The sequence below is a fragment of the Morone saxatilis genome, unplaced genomic scaffold (genome assembly GCF_004916995.1).
Source record: "Morone saxatilis isolate NCDOM2014 unplaced genomic scaffold, NCSU_SB_2.0 Contig0, whole genome shotgun sequence".
NCBI classification, from domain to species: domain Eukaryota; kingdom Metazoa; phylum Chordata; class Actinopteri; family Moronidae; genus Morone; species Morone saxatilis.
In genome coordinates, this window is record NW_023339650.1 from 12,974,511 (window position 1) to 12,988,209 (window position 13,699).

The 13,699-nt window shown below is 38.9% G+C and overlaps 1 protein-coding gene across 1 annotated transcript in view; it reads left to right on the forward strand.

Annotated features, from left to right (window-relative positions):
• Positions 1 to 13,699, forward strand: part of plod2 (procollagen-lysine, 2-oxoglutarate 5-dioxygenase 2) — a 29,797-nt gene that overhangs the window by 7,032 nt on the left and 9,066 nt on the right. The window contains exons 2-8 of the mRNA XM_035651804.1: positions 3,856 to 3,947; positions 4,898 to 5,034; positions 7,664 to 7,827; positions 10,105 to 10,217; positions 10,301 to 10,364; positions 10,699 to 10,796; positions 11,881 to 11,982. Coding sequence (XP_035507697.1) covers positions 3,856 to 3,947; positions 4,898 to 5,034; positions 7,664 to 7,827; positions 10,105 to 10,217; positions 10,301 to 10,364; positions 10,699 to 10,796; positions 11,881 to 11,982 — 770 coding nt within the window. The remainder of the gene's footprint in view (positions 1 to 3,855; positions 3,948 to 4,897; positions 5,035 to 7,663; positions 7,828 to 10,104; positions 10,218 to 10,300; positions 10,365 to 10,698; positions 10,797 to 11,880; positions 11,983 to 13,699) is intronic.

Sequence of the window (13,699 nt, forward strand, 5' to 3'; positions counted from 1 at the left end):
TTTTAGTTAAAACACTATAAACACTGTTTATTTACTTGGATGACCAAAATAGAAAGAACAGGGGTTTGTTTTCACTGGCCAGAACTGTCTCTCGTCAAAGAGGAAAGATTCTGTTATCCTTATGTTCAAGGCCGGGGCCCATTCCCATGATACCTCTTTCCGTTCTGCAAGAAATGCTTACTTAAGCTTAGCCCCAGTCGATGAGTCAGAACTTTTGCTCACCGAAGTGTGAAAGTTTACCTAGACAGCTGAGCCCCATGTGGTATAGAGACAGAGTGAGAGGGAAAGACCACTTGACATCCATGCCTTTCTTGGAGAAGAGTTACAGCAACACTGTATGAGCTACATTCCTCTCCTCCTGCGGGCTGTTCTTACAGAACTGACATGAGAGTGTGCTGTGTTTACTCTGACTAGACACTCATCCCGGACTGTGTCAAAAACCTCTCCTTTTGAGTGCTGCCATCTGTCTCTCGGTTATGCTTCATTATTAGTGTGATTATGGTGTTTATATTAAAAAACACATCAAAAGGACTGGGCAATTGGGCCAGGATTCAATTTTGTAGTTAGATTGGAAGTTAGATTTGTACGTCTGTTGTCCGTAGACAATTATTGCTATCTATCCATGGGGACTAATTTGAACATCAAAGAAATATGGGACAAGCCATCCTTACTGGCAGAAAATAAGACTGAATGTTGCATGAAAAAGGCAAATACAATTTAAATATAAATCACGTGAGCCAGCTAGATGCCAGTTTTTACTGTTAGGGCTAAAAGCAAAGCACTAACCAGCACAGTCAAGGAATAATGAGCTAACTCAATAAGACAATGCCTTTGTTCCCTAAAATATGGGAGGAATTGCACAGAATAACATAGCTAGCCTCATCAAGGCCGTATCTTTTGTTAATGTTATAGAAGCCTGTGCTGGTAATGTTTTAAATATGCATATAGTGAAAAGAGGAATTTCCAGGTTGTTGATCAGGTGAGCAATCTGTTGAAGCGGCCAAAAATACCCCAGACTTTTGTATTTTCTAGATGTAGTGACCACTTAATTGAGCCATGACAGGTGAAAGGTCCAGTGCATTTAACATTAACATTTATTAACATTACATCTATTGGCAGAAATGGGATATAATATTAATATTTCATTAGTGTATTAAAAAATAATACTATTGTAATATAATAATATATTATATTTTTTGCAGTCACTATTGTTTACTACATGGTTGGAAGGCTTCACTGCTAGATGCCACTAAATCCTAACACTGGTCCTTTAATTAACTGTACACTCCTCATCCCCCATTATATTATGTTGTACCATAAACCCTGTATTTCAGACAACATTTCAAAGAGTGATCCCTTTACATATTTTGTAGGTGTTCAAAAGGACGTGATATAAAACTGGGGTTACTTATGGTGAAAATATGAACAAGGAAACCTTTAGCTGTTTGATGTTACAAGGTATGGGTGACAGTATTATACTCTAAAGTCATTACATCGACACTTTTAGCTTGTGATCCATATAGGTGTAATTTAACAATGCTGGCAGATCATACTTCTTCCTTTTGCACTTTGTGTTGTATTTGGAGACAATATCATAATATCCAGCCAATGTTTCCAGCCATAGTTCACATGAGGCCACTGGTAATCCTAAGGGATTTTTTTCCACCAGGAATTGTGTATGGAAAAGCGATGAAAGGGACTTGCAAATGTGTCTAAATAACACGTTTAATGTAGGAATGTAATGTGTCTGTCTCATCTATTTGAAATCAAAACATGGTTTACATCCCCAGGCTATACTTAACTGGGAGCTTGCTTGTTGGGATGCACTCATGTGGCCTGCATGTTTACGACGAGGGGAAAGTGTGTGGTTCCGTAAGGTCAGGGGAAAGTCACAGAGGGGTTAATTGGTGTAAGCTGTCAGCCTGTTTCTTTCTGATGGGAAATGTCTCCCTGAAATCACAGGCAAGCCAATTGTTCTGTTTTCAAAAGTTTAGTATTTAGGAAATGAAAATAAATAAGATAGCAGGGATCACAACATAGCTAGACACTGACTTCCATTGCACATACACAAACAAAGCTGCTGGTGATGAGAGACTGCCTGAAACTGTGTCTCCAAATCAAGATCAATTAATCACTTAATATTAAAATTTAAATAATAGTATAAAAAGCTCATAGCTTAGTTCAAAATTTGTTTCACACAGCAAAAGAGAAGACAGTGTCTGGTCTGAGTTATTGAAAATCTTTTTTTAGGATAATAGGAAGCATATAAACCTCTCCTGTAACCATTAAAATCGCTTGTTTAACTGACCTGCCTGGAAAATGTGCTTCCCAAATGTGGGAGACACCCTCCCCTCCATGCTCTATGCTTGATCCTCCTCTATCTTAAAGCCAAGAACAAAAACAGGAACACACCTGTGTCTCGTAATAGGCATCCCTTCCCTCTGTATGGTGCTTTATTTAAAACTGGAATCTGTCTAGTTCTTTGCTATGTCATCTGATGATTTTTAGGTTGGAGGCAGACAGGGAACTATTTCCAACCTGTAACAGAACCTCTGTGTCAGAAGCGTACTGGAATGGCTATTAAAGCTATGACAGGGCCACAGGCTAGACTGGGATGAGAGAATGGCTAAGTCACATTGACAGGAAATGGATGGAAAAGCTGCAAGGAGGCTGCTTTTGATGTACTTCAGTTAGGAAGAGTGGATGGGAGGTGGGTGAGATTTTGCTGAAAAATAATTGTTTAGAATAGGCTCAACGCAACAAATAATCAAACTCAGGCTAATAGAAAACAGCCAGAAAAATGAAACTATGAAGACCTGTTAATCTTTATATTACAAATATGTGTTTTCAGCTTTTAACTTTATTTTGGGGCAGAGTGTGCTCATATGTGTTCCTGGCAATCTTACTTGCCAATGCCCAATAAATCATTTACAAGGGATTTAGTAGAACATGGTGCAGTATATTAAACAAAAGGCAGATTGGCTCTTAAAAAATGAAAAGTAGGATTAGTATTCAAGTGTTCTTATAAAACGATACTAAAGTATCATGACATTTTTGTTGGGCTGTCTTCCTACTAACACAGAATAACATTTTGCTTTTTCATTTCTGAAATGATCTTTTGGAAGCTGGAAATGAATGAGTAGTCACCCGTCATGCAATAATAGACCTTGATTAACCAGATCTAGATATCAGGGGACTTACTTCCTTGTCTCACTATCACAGATGGCGGTCTTTCCAATCAAAGACACCCCCAGTCGGTTTTACAAACCATAACAGAACAAGTTAAAAACTAGCTTAGTGTGTTTAGTCTGTCTCTCTAGCTTCACATGAGGCTATGGTGCTAATTTGTATTTGGTCTAACCCTTTCTCAAACCTCAGACTTCAACACTCTCGGCCACTGGAAATGTCCTGGAGGTTTGTGGGAGTTCTTTTAACCCAAGAAGAAAGAAATTATTGACTCCATGTTTCAAAATAGGCTTAAAAATACGCAAAAAATACGTTTTTAACTCAGATCAAAACTACTGTAGATGTTGCTGTTTTGAGATGTAGGTTTAGGCTGCTAAACCAAATAGTTAGCAGTTTGTTGACATAGGTCTGAGGTTTACAACGAATAGTGGTTCACAGAAGTGGGAGTCTCAATACTTAAAAGCATCAAACAATATACATACATCTGTGGATATCCTAAACAATAAAAATTGCAGCAAAAACCTCTAAATCCTTAACTTGAAGCGTCACAATATTCAGCTGCAAGAATACATCCGCCACATCCCTATAATTTGCTAGCCAGAACATATGTGATGACTTTATAGGTAACATAAGTAAGGTTGTGGAAATTTGTTTGTCTTTCTTTTTCAGAAAAATTGCTCGTTCTAACTGTTGCAACAGAGGAAACAGATGGCTTCCACCGCTTTATGCAGTCTGCACGCTATTTCAACTACACTGTGAAGGTAAGATTGTCTTCCCATAGTCTAAAATTATGTCTACAAATGTGCAGTTTGTCCCAGCTAATGGTACCACTAACACACACACAATAGCCAAAGGTTTTAACCACACACTTGATTAATTAGGCCTGTTGAGGGAAACAATGAAGTGCAGCAAGCTGTAAAAACATCCATCTTAAAGGGACACTCCTCAATGTGGGTCCAGAATTCCCCTCTGTGGTTGAAGCCAGTTGTAAAAAAAATTGTTATTTTATTTATTTTTTGCTTTGAAACTCAAAGTTAGTTCACCACAAGCATTTGCGCGGTACTCTGCCTTTGCCTGTTATTCTTTGCATCCATCTCTGTACAGCAAACCCAATAAGACTATATTAGAAAATACTGAATAACAGGGACCTTACAATTTGACTGCTGTCACCCCAGTACCGCAGGTAACTCAGCCCATGTGGATTTTCTCTACTAGGCTGCCTTAAGCTCCAAGGCTCACACTCATATCTTCATCTTTACAGCTTTGTGCTTTTTTTTCCATTCACAGCTGTATTGCAAACCCGTGAGATTGTGGGGAAGGGCACCCTGGCTGCACTTAAACACAGGAGTTTATAGAATGCGCCATTGTAGCTACTAGTGGAAAGTCTGCCAATAGGGTAACATAACTGCCATTTTTTCCAAGGGAGGTCATTTTTTTGAATCAAGAGTAATTTTCTTGATATTTGTGAACCCATCTTACTTAGCTTACTGCCTATTTGAGGAAAGTTCTTGGAAATGTTTTGCATATTGTAAGACAAGTTTTTCTCCCACTGGCAGAAATCCTACCTGATTTTGAGACATTACAAAAATTGAGTGACATGAAATGAATGAATTGTGAAGATGGATTTTTTTACAGTGCTGGCCTACTGGTGATGTTTTGTGTCAAGCCAGATCATGTTGGGCTTTAAAACTTGTCATGTGTTCTGTCTCAGGTGTTGGGAATGGGAGAAGCATGGAAGGGTGGAGATGTTGGTCGTTCTATCGGTGGAGGGCAAAAAGTCAGACTACTGAAAGAGGCCATGGAGGCGTTGGCGGACCAGGAAGATCTTGTTGTCCTTTCTGTGGACAGGTTTGTTCTCTTTTATTTAGTTTTACTTGACATTTACTATTATTTGACATATACACTATTATAATATGATAACTTCAGATTAATGCAAGCTTTCAATGCAAAGCCTAAATTAACTCCTGTCCCTGAGTCCCTAAAAGAGTGATATTGCCAAGATATATATTACTTGAAGAAAATACTGTAGAGAAGTAAAGTTCCTCAATCTGGTTCGATGTGTTTGCATCCAACAAGTAAAATAAAGAAAAAAGATCAAATTGTTTTTTGTTTTTTTTGCTGGCTTTTGTTTGTTACTTTTCTTAGATGTTCAGTTTCTATGCAAAGGTCAGTTTGATTGAGCTGATTGTTCTGATTTAGCTTTGATTTGAAATATAAAACATTTCAATGACAAGAACGGGATACATAACACATTTAATTGATGTGAAGGTCTATGAATTAGAAATTAAACTAATTTTCACAATCACAGACTGTTGATTGCTTTGAAAGTGATGTCTCCACAGTGAGAGGCGTTACTCCACATATAAGTAGTGCTAAACCACCCTTTACTCATTCACGTAAAGGCATTATTACAGAGCATTGCTAAATGTATGAGGAGAGTAATTTTCACATGCAGGTAGCTGAATTATGAGTTTTCAAAGCCAATGGAAAGTTTTCCTGAGATAATGTGAGTGGTTTAGAATAATAACAGCTTTGCAGGCCATATTTCCTCAAATAGAGCAGAAGATGATGATACTTACTGCACCATGTCACATGAATAATGTTCGCTATAATTGCTGGGCAAAGTTGTCACACCCTTGAAACAGGTAATTGCAATGGTGGTTTTTTTTGTTGTATTTTTTTTTTTTTTAGATGAAATGATTGTAGTGTAAGAAACTGCATCTGCATTTCACAGAAGATTATGAGCCATTCAAATGTATTTTAAAATCTATAATCCGGCTGGCCCACCTGGGTTGTTATGACAGTTTCTGTTTCTGCTTCAATCACAGTTTTACATTTTGTCTTATATGTAATTCACCTACTCAGAAGTGACATTCAAATTTATTCACTGTTGTTGTCAAGCTTTTGAGCATGGGCTGAATGCCCAAAGTTAAAAGAAAATGATTGCATTTATAATCATACACTATAAATGGAGACCACAATTGCCATTCACAGCCAGAACATTTTTCCTGAGTTGGCTATACATCAGTCGCTCATTTGAATTGACAGAAATTTGTCATGTGTATAGTAATGAATTACGGGCTGCAATTGGGAACCACCAGCTAGTGAGGTAACCTTATTTGCAAAAATCATCATAAAATGGTGGTGGCTCCTACTTTTAAATGTATTGGGTACTGTATGTTTCTCTTATACACTTTCAGTTAAGTTTTCTCCTGTTGGATGGATGTGACTAGGGTTAAAAAGCCACTATATCAATGGTGAAAACCCAATGGAACGGTAACATACAGTGTATAAGAATAACACAAACACAACATAAAGTGTATTGTGTGTCTGGTTTCTACCTTCCAAGCTATCGATTGAATTCACCTGGTACCTAGGGTGTAGATCAGATTCTTATAAAACGGGTTCTGAGTACTAAGTGTGGAAAAAGACTGATCTTACATTGTATTTTAGTGTAAATATCAAGTTGCACTGCAGTTTGCACCTCCTAGTTCTGCAGTTTACTATCTTAATACAGTGACAGTTAATTAAATATCTTAGATGATAAAAATAGGCAACACTCACAAAGGGAATGTAAAACAGATCCATTCAGACCCCAGGCCAGGCGAGTCTTGAATTTATTTTCATAAATTAAATTTTTATACATTATTACTAATGTTTGGTCATGGACTACAGGTCATTTTATACTGCAGCAATAACTATGATTGATGATTTAACAAGGGACAGAGGGGATTTGTATTAACATGTGTCAGCCAGATGTGAATACTGTAGAACATACGGGTTTCCTCACCTATGATTTCCTTTCCTCTCATTGCATGCCTGCCTGTGACGGTTCTGGTTATCTTTCACTTTTCCTGCCACCTTACATAAACTGGTGTATATATAGTACAGGATTTTTTTGGATTGAACAGTTTTAGACAAGTGTGTACAGTAATCTGTCCAAAGTCCAGAATCAAAGTCACATCTAAAAGGGGGTGTTTTATAGTCAGTGAGTCTGTGGAAATGGTGTCACCAAAATAAATCGGCTCTAGTAGTGTTATGACTTTACACCTCAAAGTAAAACCATGAAAAACATTAAGAGTTTCCACATCCTAAAAGATCTGCCCTTTGAATAATAGCATGCTTTTAAACAAGTCACCACCAGCCCATGTAATGGCATTTTTTTCCTCTCTGTCACACTACGCCATCGGTAATGCATGCATCAGCGCAGTTTGTGTGTTAATTTCTGTCAAAGCATGACTCTTTTGGAAATACCTTGAAGTACAATCCAGACATTCTTGCCTGTAACAAATGCCCACTCGTTAAGAATGTACACTGTTTACATTTAGATGTCTATCAAGCTCAAGCAAGTAGAAGCCTATCTTGTGTGTCAGATGCAAGATAAGACATACTTGTTACAAAACTGTCAGACAGCCCCTAAAGGGAAAGATAGACTGATAATGCTCTGTTGTATTTTATCTTCACTCCTCCATTTTAGCTATGATCTTATCTTTGCTGGGGGGCCAGAGGAGATTCTCAGGAAGTTCCAGCAAGCCAATCACAAAGTGCTTTTTGCTGCAGAGGGACTGATATGGCCGGACAAGCGGCTAGCTGACAAGTACCCCTCAATCCGCAGTGGCAAACGCTACCTCAACTCTGGAGGTGGGTTCCAAACATTTCTAAATATGATCGAAATGATGAAATGTTTTGACCTATTGAATCATCTTTGTCATGACTGAGCCAAATTCTGTGTATTCTCTTTTGTTTTACACGTGTAACTACAGTGAGTTGAGTTGTGTGTTGGGCCCTGTGAACCACCAAAACGTTGGTGACATACACCAAGTACTGAATGCATCATGTGTAGACACAGATGGACAACTGAAGCTGCTGCTGCTCTGCTGCGATACACCTCCTTTGTGGGCGTGTGTATCCCTCACCCCAAAGTTTAACCCTAACCACTAGACACTATGTCTAGCATAAACCGGAAGATTAACAATAACAATAACCCATACATTCATCTGTGGCAAATAAATAATACCAATTCAGTGGGTGGGTGGGTCAATATGGAACAATGCAAAAAATAACATAGCATTTTATTTTATTTATATTCTGTCGACATAAATTGCATGTTGGGGTAGTCTAGTGTTTGAACAACCTTGCTGTAAACCCATAACTTCTATGTGTGCACATTGGTTTACATTCCTCCATCAGCTGTCGAACTTTGAAGACTTGCAGGCCTAGTTGGAATTCAGGGGGCTAAACAGCAGTGCACCCACAGTGTTATTGGTTTAAAGACTGGTGGTGCGAGTTCAAGGACTGACAACAGACTGAAGTTAGTTTTAAAATCTAAAACCACAGGACTTTTATTATTGTCTCTTTCTATAAAATAGAAGTATATTTTCCCTGTAAACTAGCTCCTTGAGGTATTTCCTGTCCAAGTGGACAGGAGGTGACAGAAGCCCATTCATGCAAATATTAACTGCATACTTTATCCCTTTTCTACCCTTTTGAGGCACTCTCCTCGAGTTTGCATTGGCAGACAATACATATGAAGATGTTTAGGCATAACGTGACATCGAGCTCACAAAAGATGCTGCAGACGTTCAGACATTTTTAAACGAAGGAACAGTAACCCTATGTTCTCATTCATATTACACATGGCATAGCCAGCTGCATCCTGCTAGTCAGGACATAGAATTACTCCTTCCCCTGTGGTCATCAGCCTGGTCTGACCTCCCATATTGGAGCCCAACTGCCCCAGACTGATCACAGACTGTTTTTAGCATTCATTGTCATTGACATGACATGTGGATTTGTCTTGGCCCCCAGAATGTGCCGCAGTTTGTGTAAAATTGCAGGTTTTGTTTGTGTTCCTACGGCTACCGCCCAAATGACCATTGGGAAATGTTTTATAGCATCTGGCCACACACTACTGTGTCACAGAGTGTACAGTGTTTCAGGGATGGAATCAAGATTGGGTTGTGTTTGTGTGTGGCAATGTGTGTTTATTTAAGTCTATTAAATCTGCTTTATCTACTAAGAAAACTAATAATGGTTTAAACCAGGAACCCTGAAACCTGGAAATAAAACTTAAATGTTCTTAAATGTTCAGTCTGTTCAGTTAACAGTCTGTCAAAATAGACATATATCATGATAACAACTTTCATTGTTCCATCCATGTTTTCCTTTCTCGCAACTTTGCCTATATATATTGTATACTGCATTTTCCAGCAAAGCAGTTCAAAACAGTGCATTTTTGAAAGGCATGCACCTCCCAACACTTTCTGGGATCTGTTTATTTTAGACCATCATTATGTGGATAAGCTACCGTTTTACAAAAAAATCCCATGATTTCCTTTTAAACTTTTTCTTGCTCCAGCCATTTAGATTATGTCATGTCTATCCTTAAACTTGTTGACAGTGTTTAAGTCTTTTTTTAAATGATGGGATGCAAAACGTCGGACACCAGCAACACAGCCAAACCCTGCAATCTGTTACTGTGGTCAATGTGTCCTTCAGCAAGAGAAGGAAAAAGAGGAGACAGGGGAAAACTCGAGTTGAGATTGCCATGAGAATGTACATTTAGAGAGGGTGTGAGAGATACTAGCACACACTGTTCCAAAAGCTCAGTGAGTTTTATGAGACAGTTATAACATATAGATTACAGCTTTCTTACTATCCATTACTGCACTCCTTTCTATCCACAGACTGTGGGAAGAGAAAGTCTCAGCCCATTTCTTGTTTGTTTTGGATTATTGCCAAAAATCACACTTTGTGTAAGGCGTTCAGGCTTCCTAGAGTGAAGCTGTTAGACCAAGGAGCCAGCAGATACAGTATAATTGTCACCAACAGTCTGCCAGTTGTATATGACCTTGTAAACGCCTCTAAACCCTATACTTTACCGCTGGATCTGTGTGTCACACTGTTTATTACTTGCAGGTATAATCGGCTACGCCCCATACATAAACAGAGTTGTTTCACAATGGAACCTCCATGACAATGATGATGACCAGCTCTTCTACACTAAAATATACTTGGATCCTTTACAGCGAGTAAGTATCTTGTGCAAACACCAGCACTTTTTTCCCGCATATTTCGGATGGCTAAGATACTCACCATGTTTTCATGTTTTAAGGAAACTCTCAACATGACTTTGGACCACAAGTGCCAGATTTTCCAGAACCTGAATGGAGCCGTCGGTGAGAATATCACAGAAACTGAATTCCATAAGTCAATTTCCAGCTAATCTACATATCATTTGTCAAATATTTAAAACCCAATTATTTAAAACCCCAGTTTATGCTGGAAGTAAAAAAAAAACAAAAAAACTAGGGCATTAAATAATCTGCTGCACTAACGTAAATCAAATTGTAATGCTTTTCTCCCACCCTGTGTGATAGATTGCATATTTATACAAAACTTGTTGGCTTGGCAATTCAACCTGCAAGTTATAAACCTTCACAGCTCTTGGCCATGTGGTAAGTCAATTTTCATAACCTGGCCTGAAGTGTCTCTTGTTCCTCTTTTTGGCAGATGAAGTGCTCCTCAAGTTTGGAACAGACCGCGTAAGAGTTAGAAACACAGTGTACGACTCTCTGCCAGTGGTTGTCCATGGCAACGGAAACACCAAAGTGAGTGAGAAATGATGCCCTCAGGCACGCCTAACATAGTACACTAATGGCACAACATAGATGCTTAATCATTCTCATTTAGGACACTAGCTTTAGGTTGAGTTATTGAACTTTCCCATTTGCAGATGAGTTGGCCCTTGCCTTGCATTGCAGTGCATAAATTCCCACACTTTCGAGAAATTTACATACTGTTCCTATGGTACTTGCCAGTAACCCTGGCTATAAAAACAAGCTCATTATTCAGTAGAGGAAAGAAGCCTGGCCAAATTTGTTCTGTCCATGTGTCCCCTATTTTCATTTTCGGCATTACTTTCAGTATATGAGAGAGCTCTGGCAGCTGTAAAGCAGGATGTCTGTATGATACCATCATCATTCTGGAGGGGTCTTTTTCTGGTCGTATTCCTTCCTCCATTTCTTCACAAGTCTTGCTCCACCACCAGCTGCCTGCCTCTGGTCTACCTTGGTAATGAACCAAATCCACCAAACTGTTGAGTCATTCTTCCCAGAGGCCTCAACATCTGGAGGAGAAGCTTTTAATGGTAGATCACGGAATCCTTGTCCTAGCAGTTGTTTCTACCGTTTGGAGCTGCCTAGCTGGATTTGTGACCATTTTTTATTATTTTCCAGTTATTACACCAAACTCAGTGGGATTACAAATACATGATCACAATGTTAATGTCTACGATGAGAAATTTGTAAACATTAGTGCACTGAAACTACTATGTTCCCCATAAAGTTTAACTTTTTTGCACACTAAATACAGAGCAGACATAATTATGATTACAACAAGTTGGCATTTATGAAGATAACTGAAAAAAGGAATAATTACACCAGACTGTTAAGTCTCAATTTCACTAAAAGAGACATTTATACCCCGGTGGTCTTCAGTCTAACAAGTGATTCTGCCTGGTGATCTTTTTTTATCCCAAATTCTTACACTAAATCAGTGGACTGAATATCCATTCTCATATTCCAAACACATCATGATATGCTGAATCACAGAACATATTTTGAGTTTTTGCTTATGCTGATATTAATCTTCTATAACCAGGCATTCACCTGCTCTAAATTATTTCCGTTACAGATGTACTTGAACTACTTGGCCAACTATGTCCCCAATACATGGAACTATGAACATGGGTGTAGCCACTGTGATGATGATGTTGTGGACTTGTCTCAGTTAAAAGTAAGTACTTCAAATTAAGCCATTTTTCTTCTATTTTCTGTCCTCTTTAGTCCATTTTTAAAGTGCCGCAGTGGAAGGTTTGTATTAAGTTACCTCCCTGTGGACATAGGAAAAGATGAACCATTGCCTGGTCTTCCAGCATGAACCATCCATCAGTGTGCGTCTAGACAGTAGGAGTGGGGCCCAGATTGTCCTATTTCAACAGATAAGCAAGACTGTTGGTGCTGCATAAACTCCCTTTCCAACAATAATAGGCTATGTGCCCATTGGTCCTTTTGGACCCTTTTAAAAGAGCGTAAGTGCCAGGGAAAATACTTGGGGAACAGGAAGCACTGCACTGCTGTGGTGCAGGATATGGCTTCTGGGGTTTTCAGAAGGGCTCATTTAAAGGGGTGTCACTGTCGACCAGCCTGCCTTTTAGTGGGCTTCTCAGTATGGGTTTTATCCACAATAGTAAGTTATAGCGGTTATGCCGAAAATTTGTCATAGAGTTCAGCCAAGGCTGGCAACGTATAGACAGAAGGAATGGCAGGCACTAGGAAATGTCTCTAGCTGTGTGGTTACATCTGTCAGCAGTGTTCCCAAACTTTACCTCTCTCTTTGTGGGAATATTACTGAAGCATAGACAAGATCCCAGTTAATTTATTCTATTATCTTTGTTTTTATCTTTGTTTCATAAAATTAGTTTGGTAGAAACTGTTTAAAAGTGCAACAAAATGTGTACTTGAAATTAACATCAATGTTTTCACACTCCACAAACAGCGCAATTTCTATCACAAAATGTAATACTGAGACATGAATTCCTTAAAATGTACTGCAATCCCATAGGCTCCATGAGCTTGTAGGCTTCAATACTTTAACTGGAGCTGATTCAATACAAACCTAGCTACATATAAAGGCATCTCTGTGAAAGTTGCTCTCAGTGACTTTCCATAATGAATGCAGAAAAACACTGCATCTCAATAATAGGCAAGTTAGAAAGATTTTTCATTCCACTGTGCCACTCTGTGTGTTTGGGACAGAGACTTCTGGGAGATCATTTGAAAACATTGGTCATACTGTGGTTAACCCAGGTCACTGGCAGTCTAGCTTGGTTCTTTGTATTCTTTGGTTTTGGGAATGAGCTTAGGTCTTGCAAAGACACTGAGTGTTATACTACCAAAGCCCTATAACTGAGCTAGACAGAGGTGTTGCTTCTGTCTGCTTTAATAAAGGCTTAGTTACACTTTTCTGACCTTTTTGCCACTCATTTCCTGTTGCTGCTTATACACTGTATGTCCGTAACAGTTTAAGTTCACATTGGCAAGATGCATGCGTTCTACTCTTGTGCCTGAAACACAGTCATTGCAGAACTCGCAAATTAGACGGTTCTGCGCCGACCTCTTTTCATCCCTGGGCCAGACCTTTGCTGTGAACTGGTCAAGAGGATCAAGAATCCAGACTGAGCTGTGTGGGCTGGAGCTGGAGTGTCATGGGAAAATGTTTCCTACTCTCTTCTCTGCGTCTCTTGCTTTATTTCTCTTTAGATCTTCCTTGTCCCAACTGTCTGAGAAATAATTTTGTAGAAGGGCTGTCCTCTGAAAAGGGTTAGACGTGGCAATCTGAAGTCAGAAGTTAAAATACCTGTCATGCGGTGCATAGAGACGTCCAATCATTTTTGCAGTTTATACAGATTGTGCTAATCATAAATGGAAGCAGTGGTTACTTATTTAAAAAA